This window comes from Narcine bancroftii, chromosome 8 (genome assembly GCF_036971445.1).
Source record: "Narcine bancroftii isolate sNarBan1 chromosome 8, sNarBan1.hap1, whole genome shotgun sequence".
NCBI classification, from domain to species: Eukaryota; Metazoa; Chordata; class Chondrichthyes; order Torpediniformes; family Narcinidae; genus Narcine; species Narcine bancroftii.
The window spans coordinates 143241707-143266924 of NC_091476.1; the positions used below are offsets into that span (position 1 = coordinate 143241707).

The 25218-nt window shown below is 44.5% G+C and overlaps 1 protein-coding gene and 1 long non-coding RNA gene across 3 annotated transcripts in view; one reads left to right on the forward strand and one right to left on the reverse strand.

Annotated features, from left to right (window-relative positions):
• Positions 1-20697, reverse strand: part of LOC138741294 (forkhead box protein O3-like) — a 207713-nt gene extending 187016 nt beyond the window's left edge. Inside the window, exon 1 of one of the 2 annotated variants that reach the window (XM_069895135.1) lies at positions 19892-20697. In XM_069895135.1, coding sequence (XP_069751236.1) covers positions 19892-20311 — 420 coding nt within the window. In that variant the 5' untranslated portion in view covers positions 20312-20697. Of the gene's footprint in view, positions 1-19820 lie in introns of both variants that reach the window. The other variant, XM_069895136.1, reaches the window with a different exon arrangement.
• Positions 18788-25218, forward strand: part of LOC138741296 (uncharacterized) — a 31008-nt gene continuing 24577 nt past the window's right edge. The window contains exon 1 of the long non-coding RNA XR_011343438.1: positions 18788-21014. This is a non-coding gene — a long non-coding RNA (uncharacterized lncRNA). The remainder of the gene's footprint in view (positions 21015-25218) is intronic.

Sequence of the window (25218 nt, forward strand, 5' to 3'; positions counted from 1 at the left end):
TTACCAGTACAACCCTATGAAACAGTGTTGTCCAGTCTACAGTGCAAAACATGCGTACCGACACAATCCACGTACAGACAAACAGTACATATACAGAGTACACGTGCATATTAAAATAAAAATTCATAATAAATAGTAGAAGCATCTGGGTATGAATCCAACAATCAACGGAGCAAACAAAGAATTGCTGGAAGAACTCAACAAGACTGTAAGTATCTGTTCGAAGAACTGGCTACTCAACGTTTCAGGTCTGGACCCTTATTCAGTCGCTATAAATGTTGACTGACCTTCTCCACCTTGACCTGCTAAGTCCCTCCACCAAATTATTGTTCGCTCAAGATTCTAGCATCTGCAGTCTTGGTGTTTCTATTTTTGCTTCCATGGAGATCCTTCCCAGTTCTTCTTCTTCTCACTCCTACAAAAGTCACCACTCTGCTCCTCACTCAATGCCACTCCCAACTGCTTTGGGGGATTAACATTCACTGCCAGCTGGAATTGTACAAGTCGTGGAAACCCTCTGCCAAGAGTTCAATCATCTGCAAGATGATGTTTCCAATACTACGAAAGTCAACATCCACTCCAAAAGGTTTAGATACAAGAAAACATGGAAATGGACAAACAAAAGTACAACTGGATGTTTTAGCACAAATATCAGGCTGGCACAGATTAAATATTGAACTGAGATTCCAACACATCTATTAAAATAGGCAAGTACTCTACAGGAATGCATCCGATGCTCATGTTGTGGCCTTCTCTACATCAGACAGACTGGACGCCGACTGGGAAATCACATCACTGAGCACCTTCCCTCTGATGGCATCAATGACAGCTATATCCCAGTGGATGACCATTTCAAATCTCCGTCACACTCCCATACTGACATATCTGCCTATGGCCTTGTGCTCTGCCAAACCAAGGTCACCAGTAATTTGGAGGAGCAGCACCAAATTTTCCATCTGGGCACTCTCCAACCGGATAGCATTAACATCAACTTCTCTGGTTTCTGCTAGACCACTCCTCATTCTCTTTCTCTTCCCCATCCCTCTGTTGTGTTTCCTCCAACTCTCCATTCATAGAGCCTTCCTCTTCCCCCTCTTTGCAGATGTGCTCTCCCTCCCTTCGGCACCTATTACCTTCTGCCTGTGGAGACTGTGCTCCTCCACCTGACCCTCCCCACCATTTTGTTCAGGCACCTGCCTACATTTTGAAAGGCTCAAGCCTGAAATGTTGCTAATGTATCTTTATCTTCTGCTGAGTTCCTCCAGTAACAAGTTTTATTGCTCCAGATTCTGGTACCTAAGAAAGCAACCTCGATCCTCAAGGTAGCCCACCACCGAGGCCATCCCCTCCTCCCTCTGCCGCCATTGGGGAATAAAAGGTACAGGAGCCTAAAGACGAGCACTCAGTGGCACAAGGACAGCTTCTTCCCCACTGTCATCGGACTCTAGAATGAACAATGAATCATAGACACTGCCTTGTTTTGACTTTTCGTGGACTATTTTTATTCATTCCTCTAAGGTGGTTTATATGAATGTTTGCCCTGTGATGCTACCACAAAACGACAAATTTTGTGACTTGTTCATGACAATAAATTCTGATGCTGATTCATTGTGACTCAACAATAAAATGAAAATTGGAATACTAGAAAACATGGTAAGTGCAGAGACTAAATAAGCAGATCATTCACAAAGCTGGGGCAGGAAAAATTGGCCAAATGATCACTTTCTGCAATAAAATAGTCCGTGCTGACATTGTTGGTATTGCAGTTGCCTTGACTAAAGTGTAAAAATCCACTTGCCAAACTGTTAACCATGAGGTCAGTGATCTAAATGCAAAATTTACCTCAAGCAACATAAATATATTGAGGCTGATTTTAGCCACATCTGTCAAGAGAGTTTAAATGAGGCGTAATGGATAACTGGGAGTGATAACAAGGCATTATCTCATACAGGACAGCATGAATTACTCAAAATGATACCAGGTCATCTGAACTGATAGAAGACTACAGCTTTGGAAAAGTGCCCAGGGAATATCTTATTTTTCATCAGTATCATGGATTTTTATCAGGGTGGCTTTTTATCATTTTCAATAATTTGTTGCTGGTTCCCCACCAATAAGCTTCATTAAATCTATACGTCCTTCTGATAAGATTGTTTCCTCATGGAAAGACACGATCAATGGACCTTAACACTCACACGCATATTCGGAGATGATAGCCATCTTCACCAAAGAGAGAACTACAACATCTGGACTCTGATCACTGTTCTTCATGGCCATTAAATCAAATCCCTCCACTGCTTGTCAGTGAAGGTAAAAGATCATTCTGAAAAAGAGCAGAGGAGCACTCGCTTGTGCTCTGGGCCTAACATTCATCCCTCAATTTGAAATGTGCTGAATAGCAGAAGACAGAGAGTGGTAGTAGATGATTGCTTGTGATTCGTGTCCATTGTTGTTTGTTGCCTATATCAATGATCTGGATGATAACATGGTAAATTGGATCAGAAAGCTTGTAGATGACACTAAGATTGGAGGCATTGTGAACAGAGAGGAAGGCTTTCAAAGCTTACAGATAGATCTGGACCAACTGGAAAAATGGGCCAGAAAATGGCAAATGGAACTTAATGCAGACAAGGATGAAATGTTGCATTTTGGAAGGACAAACCAAGGTAGGACATACACAGAAAATGGGAGGGCACTGAGGAGTGAAGAGGAGCAAAGGATCTGGGAATGCAGATACATAATTCCCTGAAAGTGGTGCCACTGGTAGACATGGTTGCAAAGAAAGTTTTTGGCATCTTTGCCTTCATAAGTAAAGTTACTGAATACATGAGTTAGGATGTTATGGTGAGGTTGTCCAAGACATAGGTGAGGCCAAATTTGGCGTATTGTGTGCAGTTCTGGTCTACAAGAAGGATATCATTAAAATTGAAGATTTGCTAGGATGTTGCCAGGTCTTCAGGAATTAAGTACAGGGAAAGATTAAATGAGTTAGGACTTTATTCCTTGGAGCGTAGGAGAATGAGGGGAGATTTGATTAAGGTTTACAAAATTATGAGGGGAATAGACTTAGATTAGGAGAGACAAATACAAGAGGACACAGCTTTAGGGTGAAAGGGGAAAGGTTTGGGGGGGACATTACAGGAACTTCTTGACTCAGAAATTTGAGGGAGTATGGAATGGGCTGCCATCTGATGTGGTAAATGTGGGCTCACTCAGGTTTTAAGAATAAATTGGATAAATACAAGGATGGGAGAGGTCTGGAGGGTGCGTGCCAGTGGGACTAGCGGACTGATGTTGTTTCGGTGCAAACTAGAAGGGCCAAATGGCCTGTTTTCTGTACTGTAATGTTCTATGGTTCTCAATCAAACCCTCTCAGACACACATTTGGAATTTTACTATATGCACTCAAACTGGTCGCTGCCTATCCAAAAAAAGTGACCATGTGTCAAGACCAGTTTGAACAAGTAGATGACCTGGAAGGTGCCAAATCAATGAAATCCTCTTTCCTTCTTTCTTAATCAAGATTGTCAGCAGGCCGAGGACATTTAATATTTTAAATTGGTTCCTGTAAGCTCCTTGACCCTATGGTTTCTCATGACTCAGCGTTAGCAATGGTAATTGAGCAAATTGAGAAAAAACAAGCCTTCCGTCGCGCATGCAGCCATCTTCAGCGCAAACTCCGGGAGATCCAAAATGAGTGGTGGACTAGCCTCGCCAAACGAACACAGCTCAGCGCGGACATTGGCGACTTCAGGGGTTTCTACGAGGCTCTAAAGGCTGTGTACGGCCCCTCACCCCAAGTCCAAAGCCCGCTGCGCAGCTCAGACGGCAAAGTCCTCCTCAGCGACAAGATCTCCATCCTCAACCGATGGTCAGAACACTTCCAATCTCTTTTCAGTACCAACCGCTCAGTCCAAGATTCCGCCCTGCTCCAGCTCCCTCAACAGCCCCTAAGGCTAGAGCTGGATGAGGTTCCCACCCTGGATGAGACATATAAGGCAATCGAACAACTGAAAAGTGGCAAAGCAGCAGGTATGGATGGAATCCCCCCAGAAGTCTGGAAGGCTGGCGGCAAAACTCTGCATGCCAAACTGCATGAGTTTTTCAAGCTTTGTTGGGACCAAGGTAAACTGCCTCAGGATCTTCGTGATGCCACCATCATCACCCTGTACAAAAACAAAGGCGAGAAATCAGACTGCTCAAACTACAGGGGAATCACGTTGCTCTCCATTGCAGGCAAAATCTTCGCTAGGATTCTATTAAATAGAATAATACCTAGTGTCGCCGAGAATATTCTCCCAGAATCACAGTGCGGCTTTCGCGCAAACAGAGGAACCACTGACATGGTCTTTGCCCTCAGACAGCTCCAAGAAAAGTGCAGAGAACAAAACAAAGGACTCTACATCACCTTTGTTGACCTCACCAAAGCCTTCGACACCGTGAGCAGGAAAGGGCTTTGGCAAATACTAGAGCGCATCGGATGTCCCCCAAAGTTCCTCAACATGATTATCCAACTGCACGAAAACCAACAAGGTCGGGTCAGATACAGCAATGAGCTCTCTGAACCCTTCTCCATTAACAATGGCGTGAAGCAAGGCTGTGTTCTCGCACCAACCCTCTTTTCAATCTTCTTCAGCATGATGCTGAACCAAGCCATGAAAGACCCCAACAATGAAGACGCTGTTTACATCCGGTACCGCACGGATGGCAGTCTCTTCAATCTGAGGCGCCTGCAAGCTCACACCAAGACACAAGAGAAACTTGTCCGTGAACTACTCTTTGCAGATGATGCCGCTTTAGTTGCCCATTCAGAGCCAGCTCTTCAGCGCTTGACGTCCTGCTTTGCGGAAACTGCCAAAATGTTTGGCCTGGAAGTCAGCCTGAAGAAAACTGAGGTCCTCCATCAGCCAGCTCCCCACCATGACTACCAGCCCCCCCACATCTCCATCGGGCACACAAAACTCAAAACGGTCAACCAGTTTACCTATCTCGGCTGCACCATTTCATCAGATGCAAGGATCGACAATGAGATAGACAACAGACTCGCCAAGGCAAATAGCGCCTTTGGAAGACTACACAAAAGAGTCTGGAAAAACAACCAACTGAAAAACCTCACAAAGATAAGCGTATACAGAGCCGTTGTCATACCCACACTCCTGTTCGGCTCCGAATCATGGGTCCTCTACCGGCACCACCTACGGCTCCTAGAACGCTTCCACCAGCGTTGTCTCCGCTCCATCCTCAACATCCATTGGAGCGCTCACACGCCTAACGTCGAGGTACTCGAGATGGCAGAGGTCGACAGCATCGAGTCCACGCTGCTGAAGATCCAGCTGCGCTGGATGGGTCACGTCTCCAGAATGGAGGACCATCGCCTTCCCAAGATCGTATTATATGGTGAGCTCTCCACTGGCCACCGTGACAGAGGTGCACCAAAGAAAAGGTACAAGGACTGCCTAAAGAAATCTCTTGGTGCCTGCCACATTGACCACCGCCAGTGGGCTGATAACGCCTCAAACCGTGCATCTTGGCGCCTCACAGTTTGGCGGGCAGCAGCCTCCTTTGAAGAAGACCGCAGAGCCCACCTCACTGACAAAAGGCAAAGGAGGAAAAACCCAACACCCAACCCCAACCAACCAATTTTCCCTTGCAACCGCTGCAATCGTGTCTGCCTGTCCCGCATCGGACTGGTCAGCCACAAACGAGCCTGCAGCTGACGTGGACTTTTTACCCCCTCCATAAATCTTCGTCCGCGAAGCCAAGCCAAAGAGAAATGAAATAACATTGAGAAAGGCGCCAGTCAATAACTTCCTTCAACGAATGGCATTGTTTACTATTTTGTAATGGCAATACTCCCAAGTCAGATCTACTCCACAGTTTTATCAGAAAGTCAGAAAACGCACTGCACCAGTAAAACCCACAGCAGGCAAGTCCTTTCAAAAGGCAGATAGTTTGCACTGATCCCTTTCTGGATGGTGCCAAAACCCTTTATTGCCAATGAACCATTATGACATTCAGAATGGACCATTGGAAAAAATGTCCATTTTCTGCACCTATGTGCATATTTATGAAACGATTAATCACAGATAATTAGCAATCACTACACTTTAATGTAAAATCTGGCATGTGGTGGCAGTGTGAGAATCATCTCTGAGTTAATTGCAGTTAGCCAGCCAGATCCCAACATTTTTCTTGTGTTTGTGTCACACTCCCATGTTTTTACCATATTATAGGATTATAGATTTCTAAGTCTACTCAGAGTTGGCATGAAATGTGGGTTATCTCACGTTACACTTTAACCAATGATCCATTTGTATTTTAGCAATTAGCGTTGGGAGTGGAAAATCAATTAAAAGTAATCACTAACTACTTGTTAGTTTGAGTGTAATTTAATAATTACTGATCAAGTGATTACACTTGATTAATGCTGAAATAAGTGTCAAAATTATAGGCATAATACTGCATTTAGTGCAGTGATATGGATAACCGAGGTTTTTAGGCTCTCTGGCAATAATGGATTGGATTCAGATTTCAGATTTATTGTCAGAGCACATACATGATATCACATGCAACCCTGAGATTATTTTTCCTGCGGGCGAGGTAGAACTACCACTTATTGTAAGTGCAAAAAAAATGTACTCAACATACACAAATGTAAACAAACAGACTGTGCAATACAGAGAGAAGAAAAAAATCAATCAAGTGCAGATGTATGATGCCTTAAAGGAATCGCTGATTGAGTTGTTGAAGAGTCTGATGATGGAGGGGTAGTAGATGTTCCAAAACCTAGTGGTAACGAGTCTAGTGGCACCTATACCTCTTTCCTGATGGTAGCAGCAAGAACAGAGCATGTGCTGGGTGGTGTGGATCCTTGATGATTACTGCTGCGTTCCCAGTAGATGTTCTCAATGGTTGGGAGGGTTTTTACCCGTGATATACTGGGCTGTGTCCACCATCTTTTATACAGCTTTACGTTCAGGGGTATTGGTGTCCTCATACCAGACCATGATACAGCCAGTCAGCACTCTCATCACCACATATCTGTAGAAACTTGCCAGGGTTTCTGATATCACACCAAATCTCCACAAACTCCTGAGGAAGAGATGGCACTGGAGTGCTTTCTTCACGATGCCATTACTGTGTTGGGTCCAGGAAAGATCCACTGAGATAGTGACTCCCAAGAACTTAAATTTGCTCACCCTCTCCATCTCTAATCCCCAAATGATCACTAGATCGTACACCCTGGTTTTCCCTTCCTGGTTTTGGGGCATTGAATGTGAGGTTGTTGATAGCACACTATTTGGTTAAGTGTTCAATCTCTTGCTGACTCATCACCCCTTTTTATACAGCCCACTACTGTGGTATTGTCAGCAAATTTGTAGATGGTATTGTTGTTGATGTAGCCTTGTGACATGGTAAAACATGTAAGCAAATGAGTATTCCAATGAGGCCATGTTGGACAAAGACACAAGAAAACATGGAGCAGGAGTGGGCTCCTCAAGCCCACAACATGAAATTATCAAGACTTCAATATGCCCCAAGCCTCAGATCTTCTTCTCCATGGCCCTCATTTCCCCATCTTTCCAAACAAAAGGTATCCATCTCTACTTTAAATACTTCTCATGATCTGGCCTTCACAACCTTGTCCAGGGGAACTCTAGAGATTATATGCACCATGGTTTTAAATGACCAGCCCTCCCCCCCCCCTTACCTTGAAACTATATCCCTTCATTTTGAATTTTCCCTCCAGCAAAAATATCTCGACATCTATGCTGCCGTGCTCTGTAGAACTTTATGCTTCCATGTTTTCGACCGTGACTGGCTCATGGGAATCAGGATTCGAGAGGATGCTGAGGACAAGAAGGGCTCCTGAAGAACCTCAGATGGTGAAGCCCTCCTAATCGTGTTGGAGGTTTGGATCTGAAGCTTGGTTTACTGATGGATCGAACATGGATTTGTGCAGGGCTGCAGGAGCACTGGAGGCAAATCGAAGGACACTCGATGACCCTGAGTCTGCTTCTCCTTTATTACTGTAAGGGGCATGGGGCAATACTGTTGGCAACTCTTTGTCTGCCCTATGGCAGATTAAAGGAAATTTTGTAAATCTTACTTGTTCTGTTTTATTACAAGATGGCAAAAGAATCATGAATCTTCAATAAGATCAATCTTCATTCTTTTAACCTCCAGGGAATACAGGCACAAACTGTATAATTTCACAATCCTCTCATCCCAGGAATTGTGTCACCTTTCCACCTACAATACTAGTAAATCCCTTCTTAGGTAAGGGGACCAAAACCCTGGGTTCTTCCTCACCACAACTCTTCTGAACCGCTTGTCACAGCTGCCTGCGAAGAACTTGTGATTTGTACATTCGAAATTCATGCCATTTGCAGTGGAACTCTTATTAAAATTGTAAATTTAACCAATGCAATTTAAAAGACAGAGAAATATACTAGTATCATTTCCAGTAGTTCTTGCTGCTGCTCACATTCATTAGGGACTGAAGCAACACACTTCAGGTATGACCTCCTGCTCTTCAACACCTCATTGTATTCAAGACACATTAGAGCTCACTGGGCAAAAAAAACACCACAGACTGAAACACAATAGGGCTGCAGATGCTGTAATTGTGGTAAAAACACCACAATGCCGGAAGAACTCAGCCGGTCTCACGGCATCTACAGGAGACAAAGATATATTGCCGATGTTTTGGGCCTGAGCTCTTTTTCAAGGAAAAAAAATCAGAAAAGGCGGAATCAGGATGTATCAGAAAGTCTCAGAATTCAAACAATGGGGGAGGAATCCAGACCGACAAAAGGAGATAATTGGATGTGATACGGGACTAGGTAGAATGTCTCATGTCTGGGCAAAAGGAGACAGGGAATGGAGAGATGAGTGGTGGTGGGGGGGTGGGGGGGGAGGGAAAGCAGAGGGTAGGGTTTTAACAAAAGCCAGAGAGGTCAATGTTAATGTCATCCGGTTGGAGGGTGCCCAGTCAGAAGATGAGGTGTTGTTCCTCCAATTTACGGGTGGTCTCAGTCTGGAAGTACATAAGACCATAGATAGACATGTCAGCAAGGGAATGGGATGGAGAATTGAAACAGGTGGCCATTGGGAGATCCACACTATTGCGGCGGACAGAGCCAAGGTGCTCAACAAAGCGATCTCCCAGTCTGTGTCCAGTCTCTCCGACGTATAGGAGGTCTCCTCAAGCATTTTGGCGGTTTTACTAAAAACACACAGCACCCTTTGATAGAGTACCCACAAACAGTGCAATCCACTAACATAGTCACACAATGATGAATTAACATGAAAGCAAATAATTAAAGGGTGATTTATAGAAATAATCCATAGCAGAGTATCCATCCATAGGAATCCATGGATTTCCAATTTAAATTTCCAATTTAAATTTCCAATTTAAATTTCCAATTTAAATTTCCAATTTAAATTTCCAATTTAAATTTCCAATTTAAATTTCCAATTTAACCATATTTTTTCAGAGAAGTATGTAGCCATTTCTTTGCTGAACTTTTAGCACATGGACCAAGGGCAAATGTATTTCTCTAAAGTTCGAAATAGAAAAAGAGACTTGCATTTCAAAGCACTTTGATGCCTCCCCAAAGGAATCCCAATGTATTTTATAGCCAAAGTGTTTTCAAAGTGTAATCATTGTTTACGAAATGTAGCTGCCAATTTGTGCACAAACAATAGGTGTAAAAGTCGACTTCCACCACCCCTACCCTGCCCACCTTTTCTAGCACTGACTGCCCATCCATCCGAGCACCTGATGCCCCGACTGCGGATCCTTCACCTAGCCGCCCATCCACCAGAGCTCCCAAGGCCCTAGCTGCAGATCTTCGCCCCGGCCGTCAACCCAACAGAGCTCCCGACACCCTGAACGCAGACTTACCACCCAGTCCTGGCTATCTGACCTCCCGACGCATTGAACAATGCAGGGACTTACGACAGTCAAATGTATGACCTGTGCCCCCCATGAATATATATGGTAATCAGATATTTTGTTTAGTTACATTACGCATTATCCAGAATATCTGAGCGAACTTTGATGCAGAATCTTTTGCATCTGCATGAGAGACTAGACAGTTTAATGTTTTATCCAAAGACAGCATCTCCAGCAGGGCAGCACTCTCCCAGTGTTGTACTGGGGTTGCTGGACTCAATGACACACTGAAGTCACTGGAGAGGAACTTGAAACCACAATAAAGTGAAGTCTCGTTGAATGTTCTTTTGGTGAAACATGGGCAACAAAAATCCATCCCCAGAAGGGACAAGAATAATAAACGTGAGGGACACTATTTGGAATTCCCAAGTTTCTGAAGGACAGAGTTACTCAAGAATGAGGAAGGCCATAAAATCTGGGTCATGCGGAGCACACATCTCACCCACTGATCTGTTCAAAATGGGACGAACTAAGACCTGGGGTTGCTGAGCTTTGTGCATTTCTTTCATCCAGTCTTCCTGCTGTGCTCCTACTTGCAGTATTGTTGATGATGCCTTCTTGCCAAGTCAACTCACATTGGCTTAGATCAAGAGCAGGTGGTTTGCTGAGCTCTGCTGATATGCATTTGCCCATTCAAATGGCCCCAGTGCAGGATTTGTTCATTAATTTAAATTCCACACTTTTAAAATCTAGACATTCAGGACAGTAACAGGCCCTTCTGGCCCACTAGCCCGTGCCACCGAATTAACCTAAAACCCTGTAAGTTTTGAAGGGCAGGAGGAAACCAGAGAATCTGAGGAAAGCCCATGCAGACACAGAGAGATCATACACATTCCTTACAGACAGTACGCCACCCCCCCCCCCCCCCACCCCATCCCAATCACTGGAACACCGGTGCGCTAACCGCTGCACTAACAGTGGTAGAAAATAAAGATAAATCCAGAATACTCTTTAAAATAGGCAAACGTCCTCACTAGTCTTTTACCCTCAACTGTGAATTCTACACAGCTGTTTTGAAATTGTGTCTGCCTTAGCAAAAGAAATATAAAATATTAGGCAAGAAAATTGAGCCATGAAATCCCTCTCTAAACTGTATAAAACCATTGCTTGAGTACAGAGATGTACAGTTCTGATCACCACATTACAGGAAGGATGTGATGATACTGGAAAGGCCGCAGAGGCGGGTATTAAGATGTTCATTTTAAAGTTTATAGACGCACATAGCAAGGTGCAATGATAGGTTGCTTTGCTAGCTGACCAGGAAACAGCTTATACAAAGTACAACAAGTAACACCGCCTGTAAATTGGAGGAACAATACCTCATATACTCCCATAAGTGCAAACAATATTTATTTATTTGTTTGTATGGATGAAATACTTGTCCTGCATATGTATAGTTTGTCTGTATGCGTGTTATGTCAGGTTGTGTGTTTTGCACCGTGGACTGGAGAGTGCTATTTTATCAGGTTGTTCTTGTACAATTACATGGCAATAAACTTGACTTGCCAGGTTAGAGGAGGCATCACTCAGTTTTTCACACCATTCAGTAGGTGAGGAAAACTAATTTCATTTTCCATGGAGCTTTCGCAGGGAAGGCAATAGAATAACACATCTTCAGACTGGGTGCCCTCCAACCAGATGGCAAAAACATCAATTTCCGTTAGCTTCCCCCTTCCCCATCTTTCCCTGTATCTCCTTTCCACTAGCTCTGACTCTCGGTCTCTCTCTCTCATTTCCCTTTTCCCTCTGTCTCCTTTCACAGAGCCAAAAACGACACCCCTTCCCCCAATCAATTCTCACTTTTCGTCTCTCCTATCCTCTCATCATATTAACACTTTTTGTCCATTGGTCTGGACCTCCCCCCCCCCCCCCCCAACCCACTCTTTCCTTCTCCCCAGCTTTTTAATATAAATAACTGCCTGCTTTTTACTCATACCTTGAGGATGGGCTCAGGCCCAATACCAGTAATATATCTTTACCTCCTAAGGACACTAGGAGACCTGCTGAGCTTCTCTAGCATGGTCTTCAGACTTTCATGTTTTACTACTTTTCACATGCTGGATGTTTTTCTGAAACAGCAAAGGTTTCAAATGGAGTTGATGGAGGAGAGGGATGCGTACGGTGGCCTAAACCCTTTCCAGTTTCTTGTGGTTTTGGGCAGAGCAGTTCCCATTGCACACAGTGATGTACCCTGACAGGTTGCTTTCGATATGAACTTGTAGAAGTTGTTAAGAGCTGATAGTAACGTGTCAAATTTCTTCAGGCTTTTGAGGAAGTAGAGGTGCTGGTGTACTTTCTTGACCATTGCATTAATGTGGGTAGATCAAGAAAAGTCACTGGAGACATTTACTCCCAAGAATTTAACGGATGTTCTCATGGCTGTGAAAATTTAGTTCAGAAAGAAAATTGGCTGGTAGAGTTGTTGCTCGGATAGGAGAGGGTAATGTTGAATTAATGAGGACTTCAGCAGGACCAGGAATGATCACCCTCCACTACACATCAATAAGATGTAGTGGAGAGAGTGGAGAGCACCAAGTTCCTTGGAGTTCACTTAACTAGTGACCTATTGTGGGCACTCAGCACCTCCTCACTTGTCAGGAAGATGCAACTGCAACTGCACTTCCTGAGAAGACTGAATTGGGCAAGGCTACCAGCCGCCATTATGTCAACTTTCTCTAGGAGCTATTGAGAGCATTCTAGCTGGCTGGATCAATGTGGTATGGTTGTTGCAGAGAAAGGGATTTGAAATCAATCTGCAGGGCTATAAAAGACTAGCAGAGAGGATCACTGGAGTCACCCTCCGTCCATCCCCCCTCCAAAATTGACGTGATCTACTGGGATAATTGACTGAAGAGGGTGCAAAATATCTTTGAAGACCCCTTCCACCCTGCACACAGCATCTTTCAGCTGTTTCCATAGAGGAGAGATACAGAAGCACCATAGCCAACAGCACCAGGCTGAGAAATAACTTCTTCCCACAGGCAGCGAGATTGCTGAATGACCAAAGAATCTGCTCAAATTAAGCTTCCAAGACTCTCAGATTGATGAAACATTATTTATTTGTATATATGAATACTTTTCGTGCATATGTACTGTTTATATATATGTGCGTTATGTCTGGACGTGTGTCTGCATGTCTTGTACAGAGGACCGGAGAATGCTGTTTCGTCAGGTTGTACTTCTGCAATCAGATGATAATAAACTGGACTTGAAATGGATGGACATGAGATGGAATAGAAGATCCAATTTCAGGAGTCACAGAATTCAAGCAATATTTAGGAGGGCTATGTTCAAAGAGAGATACTTCACGGAAAGAGGCCACCAAGTCCATACCAACTAACAAGCACATTAGAGTAATTTTATTTTAAATTTGCTGAGGGAGAATTTTCTTTACCCAGAAGTGTGAAAGTTTGCCTGCAGAGTGGCCAAGGCAGAAGCACTAATTACATTTAATAAAAGACAGGATGTCCACTTGAAGTGCTGCAGTGTAAAGAACAAGAGCACTTTCTCATGCAAATCCCCAGCCTGCACAGTTCTGATCGCCAGAACTCTCTATTCAACACATTTTTTATTGTCATGTAACAAAGCAGTAAATGTGATGTTACATGAAATTTCCCAACGATTCACCCTCAACACAAATAGCACAGTCAGAGAAAAAGGAGCAAAAGAAAGAGTCCCCCAAAGTCACTGAGGGCCCATGCATTTACCTGCAGCCACACGGCCTTCAGTCCAAACCGTCTGCAACCTGAGCTCCAGGTCCAAACTCTGACACGATCAGGAAGCCCTCAGTAGCCTCGACACAACTCAGCTCCGATATCAGACAAATTCGAGCCAGCCTCCAGCAGTCTGCGGCCTGGTCTGGGTCCCTGACCGGCAGCATCCCACATCCAGCGTGGGTTCCTCGTCTTGCGTCATCAGCAGCTCTCTCCCTGTGTGTTCTTCAGACTCAGAGCCCCTCGCTCGTCCGCTGCCACGGTCAGCACCCTGTGTGTCATCTCCTCTGCTTCTCCTTCTCAAACTGGGGGTGGCTTTCCCCATTATCTGGTGCCCTGCGGCAGTCTTCCACTTCCCCAGAGTCTGCAATCCCTCATGGGCCACTGCCAGTCATACGCCCCGCCACCTTTGGCCCAGACTCCGTGGTCACAGGATTAAAAATTAAACCATCGTTGGCTCCTTAAACATGGGGGGAGCTCTGTGTCTCCATTCCCTGCCGGTCTGCACCAGCAGTAGCGCTGCCGTTACAGCAACTCCGGCAGCGCTGCCATTGTTTTTGGACAGGAAATACAAACAAAAACAATGACGCCCCCCCCCCCCCCCCCCCATCGCGTACTTTCTAAATAATTGAATAGTGCATTGTGACTTTACTATAGGTGGCTACTCTAGAGCCGGGAAAATCCACAGTGCAGGAACCAAGCAAATCAAACAATATTAAAGGGAATAGCTAGAGCCTATTAAAAATACAATAGTTCTCAAGATTTAATTTGTTTACATTAAATTATTCATGAAATTGTTAAAAGCCATTTCAGAAAGCCGCTGAAGCAATATTATGCACCTCAAACTGTCGTTCCAATTGCTTTACATCATAAACCTTTGCACTATAATCCACAAATCTATCCATAAAATTCTGCAAGTTTTAAAACCAAGTCAGCTGACCATGTCACAGCACCAGGCTGCAGTTATGCACCCTTTCTGAGCTCCTTTGGAACATTGCCAATAACCCACATTTCAAATGTATAGGATTGGACTAAAGATCAATTCTGACTGAAATGAACTCTCTCAAAATGCCATGCACTCATTGACTTGCCACAGATTGATTCAGGTGCACAGATCACCTTGGAATGGAGTAGAAAATGACCTTCGTGTTTAAAAATGCATAGCCTCTTTTAAAAATAAAACACTGCTGGAAAGGATTTAAACTGAAAAATTATGGTGCTTGTTGAAAGTGTTGATCCTCACCTGAATAATGCTGCAGAGTTCCCACACCTCATCAAATGTCTGCTCTCCTTGTACAAGCCTTGCCAGTCATTCCCGGTGAACACTAATCATTCGGAATCACCGCAGCTGCCCTGTACTCACCTCTCTCTGACGTGCATACATTTGCAATGTCTAGCAGGTACAGTAAAATCCCTGGTATCTGAAATTCAAGCCACCAGCAAAAAACAAATTTGAGGAAATAAATGAATTTTTAAAATTTAAATTAAAAAAAATGTAAATAAAAGTTTAAAAGTAAATGTTCTCCAAAGCAACACGCAACCCCTTGGTGAAGATGGGAGCAAACATTCAGCCAGCGGAGCGCTCCGGTCATGCCCTGCCGCAGCAGCTGTTTGAATAAAATTGTGGCGCCAGGATATAACTCGTCACTGGGACAACTCCACTCATCATTGGGATGACTCTCCCAAAGTGTCTCCGTCACTTCTTGATAAGAGTCTTTATTTGTATATTATTAACTATATTAGTAAGGCTTTATCTGTAAACATTGGGGACAGAGGGATTAATTATGACGGTGGGACAGTTAGCGTAATGCTGTCACGGTGCCAGCAACCAGGGTTTGAATTTAAATATAATGTTGTAAATTATGCAAATTACCTGATTAAAGTGAACTTTACATAATTAAGGACTAGAATACATATTTTTTTCAAACTATTTTACATTTTGCACTGTCTTTTAATCTGGTTATTCTTAATGCAGGGGTGTTAGGTAGGTCTTGTGTGCCTCAGGCAACTGGAAAATTCACATATCTGGTATCTGTCGTAGGGGTTGTATACCAAGGCTTCTACTGTATCTTTGAACAGGTACAAGAATCCAGACTGAGGATTCACTCTTATTGGCCCAGCACTGCTTGTTATGTCCTCGTTGTTACTTTGCTGAACTCAACCAACCTAGGATACACTCAGGATCAATATATTGCTCAATTGCATACTGGTTTTGTCAAGTGAAGTGCAAAAGTACAAAGCATGGAGAAAAATAAAGTGTTTAATCTAAATTCTACATACCCTTCAATTCACCATATAGTGAAGGATTTTCTTAAATGAAAGCATTAACAGCTCCTGCATTATTAGTATGGATAATGCAATATCAACTGCTTTAGGATTTCAATGTTGCATAGAAAATAAAGCACACACTTAAACATATCTTTTACATATCCTAATCCTCAATGATCTTGATTCCCTCCCCTCTGTTTCCAGCCAGAGAGAAGGTAATTCAGCCCTCACATTCAAATGCCAGCCAAGACATTGCTGGAATAATGTTCCAATCTCATTAGGTCTGTCAGGTTACACAAACCAGCAGTCACGCACAGGTCATTAGCAGGGCTGGCCTTAGGAGCTGCCAATTGGAAACTTTTTTTTTGCAGGGCCTCAGGTTCACAGCCAAGGTCAATGGCTATCGTCACTACCCATAATCCCCCACACAGCTGAAACCACTGTACCAGCGCAGGGGAACCAAGAAGGGGGCTGTTCACCTGGTGCTGATATAGTGATGGGGGATGCAAGAGAGGGAGGGAAAAATGACAGGATTACTTGTGCAGGTGTGGGGGGAGGGTGGGGGAAAGACAGCAGCACAACTCAGGCAAGCAGGCTTAAAGGGACAAAAATCAAAATGATTCTGAAATCCAGAAGATTCCAAACAACAGCATGTGCCCGGTCCTGATGACCCCAGATAAAAGGTTAGGCACCTGTATAACTCTAGCACGGGACCCGCTTAGGTGCGGGGCCTAATTGGAAGCAATTGGCTTAAAGCCAGCTCTGCTCATTAGTTTGTCACATTGCTGAATAGAGATGGTTCAGATGAATTGGCAGATCGAAACTTATTTCAGATGAAAGGGAATTTTTCATGATTGTATAAAAATTACAGTAAAACAATTTATGGAAGTAAAAAGCAAATCTTTGAAATATTTTATGTTTTAAATCATAATCTAATTCTAAATTAGTCCATGATCATTGTGCAAAACAACTTAAATTGCAGTAACCCTTAAGAAGTTTTGTTTAAAGGGGAGGCATTCCACCAAACCATTGTGCAGGGGTTGAGCAACTCCAAGGCACCAACACTTTAGATGAACTTATGGTGTGAAGATTACCAAAGTGAAAATTTCACAATCAAAAACTCTTTCAATATGCAAACAATATTCAACATTGATGGACAACTCACATTGTTTGTCTTATTTTGTTGATCAAATCCCAGTCAATCAACACCAATGAAAATCTATAAGCTTGAAAGAATTTAAAAAATAACATTCCTAAAGGCACCTCCAGGGTGCTAACTTGGATTGTTCACTGATTCAGATGTTAAAAAAAAGGGTTGAATGTAATATAATTAGCCCCCTGTGCTCCACCTCTACCTGTGTGGATGGAAATTCACATCCCACAGGCCACTGGGCTCAATTATCTCTCTGCTGAATAAATGTCATTAAAATAGATGCACATTCTCAACTATACAGCCACCACTCAGGAAAGTTGAGACCTTCCCCAGTTGAAGACTTGGTTCAAGTCTTGATAAAAATGGATCAATTAGTTGTTGCCTGGATACAAAATACTTCAGAAAATTATTCTGAGCCACCCCCCCCCCCCCCCCAGTTACTGAATCCCCTCTGTTTTACATAACCCTATCTTAATAAAGCACAAATTCTTCACTTTATGTACTGAATAAGACACAAATCAGGTGCTGTGCCCCAAGATCGGTGGCCCTGGGCATTCCACGGATATCGTTATTCATCCTTTTCAGGTGAGAATTTCCAGTGGCAAATCAGATATGAGAAAGTGGGCTGCTTAGTCAGCGCAGATGCAAAAGACGTTTAAAAGCTATCATTCAAATACAGAAAGATGCAAACAAACCCAAAGGGACCAATTCTGCGGACCGATTTGTTTTAAGGTCACGTCTACAACTGTGCCTAAGAAGTCCTACAACGAAAGAAGGAATTGCCTTCAAACTTTCAGTGAATTATGTACCATTATAGAGATATACAAGCTCTTCAGCCCAACGCCTATTTGAGCTAATTGCCTGTGTTTGGCCCCTATCCTTCTAATGTTTTCTAATCCACGGGGCCGTCTAACTGGCTTTCAAACGCCGTAATTAACTTGTCTCTGCAGCTTCCTCTGCCAGTTTGTTCCAAAAACCTTCTGTTTGAAAAAGTTGCCCCTACCCTTCTCCCATTAAATCTAAAAACACAAAGCAGGAGAAACTCAGCAGGTCAAGCAGTCAAAGGTAAAAATACACTGGCTTGAGGCCTTCGTCATGGTCAGCATTGTATTTTAGAGTATTTGAAGTTATGCCAGTTAAAATGACTGAAAGTAAAAGAACATAAAAAGGTAAAGACAATCTGCTTCCCTCAGACAGAGAGAATTAACAAGGAATACCTTGATGAGGGGCTCAAGCCCGAAACATTGGTTATTATCTTTATATCTACTATATAAAAGACCGGCTGAGTTTCTCCAGAATTGCGTTTTTACTTCAACTATGTTGTTTTACTTTAGAATTAACAAGGACACGCTTTACATCTCACCACCCTTTGCTGGTTCCGTGGGAACTGCTCGAGTTCCTCCACAAATCATAATTATTCAGATCTGAGAAGATTGTTTGGAGAGATTCCCGAAAATTTGGCGAAATCGCTGTTGATTAAGTTACAGATAGTGACATATAATTGAACTCTGAACTCGAAAAGTGGAAGGTCATTCTCTTGCAGTAACCACCCCTTATATTTTAACTCGGGGCAACGTGTTAATGACAATACTTCCCAGATGGAAGCCTTTCTTAATGTGATAACTGAAACAGGCGTTCCCAAAAGAAACGTAGTATTCGTGACGGAGGGCATGGCAGGAGATCTTGGTTTAAGAAGACGCTTGAGCATGGAATTCTACAAACTTTGATTGTTTACGTGCAAAGGCAAGACGTTTTAAAAAAAGACATTTCCAGAACTGAGTCAGCGTAAATAAGAGTATCTGGCACACACTATGCCAAATTTAGATAAATTATGGAAACCAATGTTGCTAAAGTAGTTTAGTCGTGTTCAACTCAAAACCATCCTGCGCTTGCAGGATCCTCAAGTGTTCCCAGAAAACAGCTCTGCATTTAATTCCAAATACCGGCCCACAATAACTTCACAAAAACATTATGTGTGTGTATATATATGTCCATGGGTTCCCACATCGACTTTAACTTAACCTTAAAGACAAGCCACAAGTACTCCCGATGGAACGAGTACTACTCCTCAATCAATCCAAGCACATTTCCCCAACTGCAGGTCGAGAGCTGACGGCACCACGTACGCAAACTGTTCGCTGCAATCACTCAGCATACGGCCTGTCGAATCTTTCTAGCATTAGACCTCGAGGCATCATGCATCGCTGTGACTCTCGGATACTATAAGGAAGCAGTTATCGCAAAGGCCACGAGAAAGACTTCTAAAAATCCATCTGCAACTCAAGGCGCCTCTTGGACTTCGGACCAGTAACTAAAGCTAACTAGTGTTTAGTAACTCCGCCGGCTTATTGCAATCCCCATCTCAGAACAGCCACTGGTTGCACAATGGACTCGAGACTCAGCTCGGATTCCTCTAAATATTGCCAACTTATCCCTTTGCACTTTGTACAGAGCCAACACCAAAAAGGACAACCCGACACACAAGTATTCAACAAGTGTAGTCGTGCGCTGACCCGTTCCCCAGGACTGGCTGCTCTGCAGGGAGGGGGGGGGGGGGGGGGGAACAGAATGACAAGATAAACTTTTCAACTGCCAGTGACCTGTGCCTCGGCTCCGTCCGACAACACAATAGACCACCGTTGAGACAGGACAATTCTCACTGAAATTCGCAGCCCCGAGATGAAAGCTTGTCCCTGGCTGTCACTCGTTTTTACCAGCCACTGACCTCTGCGTGCGAGTGTGCGCGTCTAACACATGCAACAGGCGATGCGACTTGCACCTGTGAACTCGGCATACCTTCCAGCCCGCTGAGCTGTTGCTGTCCCCCTTATCTTTGAAATAGGGGATGTGCCGGACCATCCAATCGTAAATCTGTGACAATGTCAGCCTCTTGTCGGGAGAGCTCTCGATAGCTTTGGTGATCAGGTCGGCGTATGACAGATTTCCCCATGCATTTCTTCGGGAAGACTTCTTGCGGTGGTGGCTTATCTCACTGACGCCCAGCACGGACTGGATTGCCGGCACCGACCTGGCGTCTGCCTTGATCCCGGTAACTGCCGCCGCCGCCGCTGCCTCGTTACTCGAGGCGTTTTCCTCCGCCTTGCCCTCAGCTCCTGGGAAGTCTGGTCGAGGGAGCGGCCAGGTACACGATCTGGGCCGGCTCTGGGGCTCGAAATCCGGGTCGATGTCAACCTGAGGCGCGGTAGCTTCTTCCATGATGGTAGCCAGCAGCGGGAGGGAGAAAATCTAACAACAAATCAAATTACAACAGATGTCAGGGTTGAGGATTAAAATATTAAAAGGAGGGGGAAACCCCCCGTGAGATGGGAGGGGTTCAAGCTGGAGGGGGGGGGCAACAACTCAGTGGAGGGCTGCCATAGCACACAGCTCTGCCCCCACTTGCGCCTCCGCTTCGCCGCAACTGCGCCTCGTTGTCCGCCGGCGCGTCGCGTCCATGTGTACCCACTGCGCGCAAAGAAAAGGTTACATCGCGGCCAGCCGCCGCCTCATTGGTCGCCCACTGTCACAGCATTCCATCGGGGCGGGGCCCTGCTCACCACGGCCGCACGGGTTGCCGCCCGCCTCGCTGCTTGATTGGATGCGGCGGAGCCCGCCCTTGAATATATTAGCGGGGAAATCCCCTTCACTGACGTCATGCAGCTCAGCTGTGCTGACAAGAGAGGAGAGGAGCTGTCCTGAAACCCGGCCACTGGGGCATGACCGCGTTCCCAAGTTCAGCCCCACCGAGGCGAGACCGAGACGTCTAACACATCTCCAACAAGGAACCATGGAACGGGCATATTGTTCGAAAATGAATGCAGGCGTTCCTGGAAACACTGAGCGCATCCGAAATAAAAGGCAACATCTGTGAGGAAAGAGTTAACATTTTCAGATTGTTAGCGAATAAATCAGTAGCACGGTAAGCGGTGGTCCGATACGGTGACTTGGGGGAATGAAATATACACATAGCAGACATGGACGCGGAATTAGGCCATTCAGCCCCTCGAGTTTGACTCCCTATGTCGTCAGGACTGATTTACTATCCTTTTTCAACCCCATTCTCCTCATAACCCTTGATTCTCTTCCGGATTAAAAATTATCTACCTTTGCCTTAAATATCTTCAATGGCGTCCTCCACAGCCATCCTCGGCAAGGAATTCGCCTTTCTCTGGTGAAAGAAATTCATCCTCATCTCTGTTCTAAAGGGGCATTCTTCTTGTATTCTGAGGCTGTACACTCTAGTTCCAGACTCCCCCACCGTAGAAAAAAAAATCCTCTCCACATCCAATCTATCCAGGCCTTTGAGTATTTAATAGGTTTCATTGAGATTTCCCCTCCACCCTCTTTCCCCCCCCCCCAACCTCCATATTTCAAAACTCCAGTGAATATAATTCCAGAGCCTTCATATGCTCCTCATATAACCCTTTCACTCCAGGAATTATTCTTGTAAATCTCCTCTGGACCCTCTCCAATGCCAACATCTCTTTCCTGAGATATGAAGTCCAAACTGTTCTCAAGATTCAAAGAGTGGCCTGACCAATGCCTTATCAAGCCTGATTGCACAAGTACAACCTGATAAAACCTGATAAAACAGTGAACTGGGATCATTGTCTGAAGAGGGCACAAAAATCTTTGAGGACCCCTTCCACCCCCCCCCCCCCCCCCCCAACACAGCATCTTTCAGTTGCTGCCATCAGGGAAGAGATACACGAGTCTCAGAGACAGCACCATCAGGCTGGGGAACAGCTTCTTCCCACAAGCAATGAGAAGCTGAATGACCAAAGGAACTACTCACACTGACCATCCAAGACTACTATTTCCTAAACAATATTTATTTATATATTTAACTGCACATGTATTGTTTGTCGGAATGTGTGTTATGTCTGGTTATGTTTTCGCATTGAGGACTGGAGAACACTATCATCAGGTTGTACTTGTGCAATCAGATGATAATAAACTTGAACTCGAAGCTTTACAGAGTGGTTAATATTTGCACTGCACTGCCAGGCAAAAGGGCCTCTGTGGTTCTACTGGGAGAAGTGAAATACAGCATACATTCTGGATACTGAAAGTTAGTTGTAAAGAGCAAACAATAGCTGAGAGCTTGAAAATTCCCATGTCTAAGTATTTGACTTGAACATGAGCTTGATCTATGCTCATACTTAAACCACAAAAACAATAGATCCAGGGAGAAGTAAAACACAAAAGTCTGCAGACACTCTGGATGAAGTAAAAACACAAGCTGGAACAACTCCGCAGGTTTAACAGTGTCACGAAGATAAAGATACATAACAAATGTTTCAGACATAAGCCCTTCATCCAAAATGCATTATGGAGAGATAAGTTAAGAGGTGGGCAAAGGCCTGGCAGGATGGAGTACGAGATTGATCAATGTGAGGTTATCTGCTTTGGAAGAAAAGAATACTAAATTTAAATGGTGAAAAATTGTTGCGTTCTGTTATGCAGAAAGACCAGGGAGTGTTTGTGCATGAATTGCAAAATGTTGGTTTGCAGGTGCAGCAGGTAATCAAGAAGGCAAATTGGATGTTTGCTTTCATTGCTAGAAAGAGCGAATTTCAAAGCAGGGAGATTCTCCTGCAACTATACAGGGGGCTGGTGAGGCCACACCTGGAGTACAATGTGCAGTTCTAGTCTCCTTACTTGTGAAATATATATTGACCTTGGGTGTGGTGCAGGGATATTCATCAGGTTGATTCTGGAAATTAGATCTTAGCCCATGGAGAGATTGAGCAGGATGGGACTAAAATGATTGGAATTAGATGGATGAGGGTAATCTTATATGAAAGGAATAGATAAGTTAGAAGCAGGAAAGTTTTTTTTCCACTGGAGGGTGAACCTGCAACTAGTGGACATAGCCTCCAGATTTGAGGGAGTAGATTTAAGACAGAGGGAGAGGAGAAACTGCTTCTCTGAGAGGATTGGATTTGTGGAATTCTCTGCACAAGGAAAGAGTAAAGGCTGATTGGTACAGATAAGTCGATTTTGTCCTTCCAAGATAGCATACTTTCCAAGTGAAGCAACATTTCACTTGTGAATCTGCAGGATCCGGTGCTCCCATTGTGATCTCCTCTACATCAGAGAGACTGGGTGCAGATTGGAAGATTGCTTTGTTTAGCACCTCAGCTCTGTCCACCGCAATAGTGTGGATCTCCCAGTGGCCACCCATTTCAATTTGCCATTCCATTCCCTTGCTGACATGTCTGCCCATGGCCTCATGTACTGCCAGACTGAGACCACGTGCAAATTGGAGGGACAAGACCTCATCTTCCAATTGGACACCCTTCAACCAGATGGCTTTACCCCCCATTCCCCTTCCTCCATCAGGCTTCCCCCAGCTCTGTCTGTCTCCTTTTTTTCCTGGGCTCCTTTCAGACAAAATCAATTCTCACTTCTCCCCTTATCATATCCAATTAAGAAGTTTTTGTTGGTTTGGACTCCTCCCCCAGCCTGCATTATCTCTATTCTGAGATTTCATGTGTTTTGCTAATTCTTTGCTTATTCCTTGAAGAAGAGCTCAGGCCCCAATCGTCGACAATATATCTTTATCTTCTGTAGATGTTGCAAGACCAGTTAAGTTTCCCCAGTATTTTGATGTATTTTCACTAAGTAGATTTTGAAGAATAGGGGAATTAAAACTGATGTGAAATTGGCTGGTAAGATTCAAGATTTAATTTATTTATCATGTAACAAAGATAGTGTTTTCATCTGCCGTTAAGGCAGACAGATTCGCCATCAGCAAAAATTTTCTGAAGTGCCTCTCACAGTTAGAGAAAGAGAAGCAAATGAGGGTCCACTCAGAGTCATCAGATGTCCATGGAATCACCTCCAGCGCTCCTGCAGTCACACAGAGTCTAATGGCACTCCGAACTCCAGATCCAAATCTCTGACACAATCAGGAATGCTTCTGTGCACTCAGCACCCTGTCACATCCCAACTCCAACACCTGGTACCCTTTCAGCCATTCTTGAGCCAGTCTCCAGCTGTCCACAGCCCGGTGTGAATCCTTTGTCTGCAGATGCCAGCAGTCCACAACCTGTGTTGGTTCCTCACCTCAAGTCGCCCACATCCCGCCGCTTGTGTGTCCCTTAGCCTCAGAGCCCCTCACTGGTCCGCCGCTGTGATCACTATCCCATAGGGTCATCTCCTCTGATTCTCCTTCTCAAACAGGGTTGGGGGGGGGGGGGGGGAGATGGAGCCCTCCGCCTGTCCTCCGCTTCACCATTTTCTGCAACCCTCAGGGCTGCTGCTAATCATAGGTGCCACCAGGTTGGGTGCAGATCCTGTAGTTGCAGTATGTTTAAATAAAATCACCATCAGCTCCATTTGTAGGCTGTTTAAAGTCTGCATGGAGCTGATAGCCGTCAAACTGAGTTGGAGGACCCCGCGGAAGGGCTGTGTCTCCGCTCCCCATGGGTCCACACCAGTGGAAGCGCTGCCATTCCAGAAGCTCCAGCAGCACCGCTTTTTTCTGGTGGAGCTGAGTCCACAACCAGATCAGCCAACATCTTATTCAATGGCAGAGAAGGCTTCATAGGCCAGATGACTGACTCCTGTTCCTATTTCCTATGCTAATACTTGCAATATATCAATGATAGCTGCTAAGTGCTGGGTGAACACACTTATTTCTCTGCCCTTGCAAGTTTATTTGGCACAAAGTTGTTTCCCATTGTAGGGGAGTCAAGGACAAGAGGGCACAGCTGTGTGAGATGTGAAAGTGTGCTGGCCAGTGACATCACGGCCTGCTATGGGGATACTAATACCCCTGAGCGAAAAGCCTTGCAAAAAGTAGTGGATCCAACCCAAGATATCACACGCAAACCCTCCCAACTATCAAGAACATCTACAGGGAACACTGCCATCGGAGAGAAGCAGCAATCAAGGATTGAAGGGCACCCATTTAAAGCAGAGAATGCGGAGGTATTACTTTAGCCAGAGATGGGTGAACCTCTGGAATTTGCTGCCATGTGGAAGTCAGGTCGTTAGGGGCATTTAAGGCAGAGAATGATAGGTATCTAAATACTCAGGGTATCAAAGGGAATGGGGCCAAGTGGGAGAATGGATCAACTCATGATGGAATAGCAGAATGGACTCGATGGGCTGAA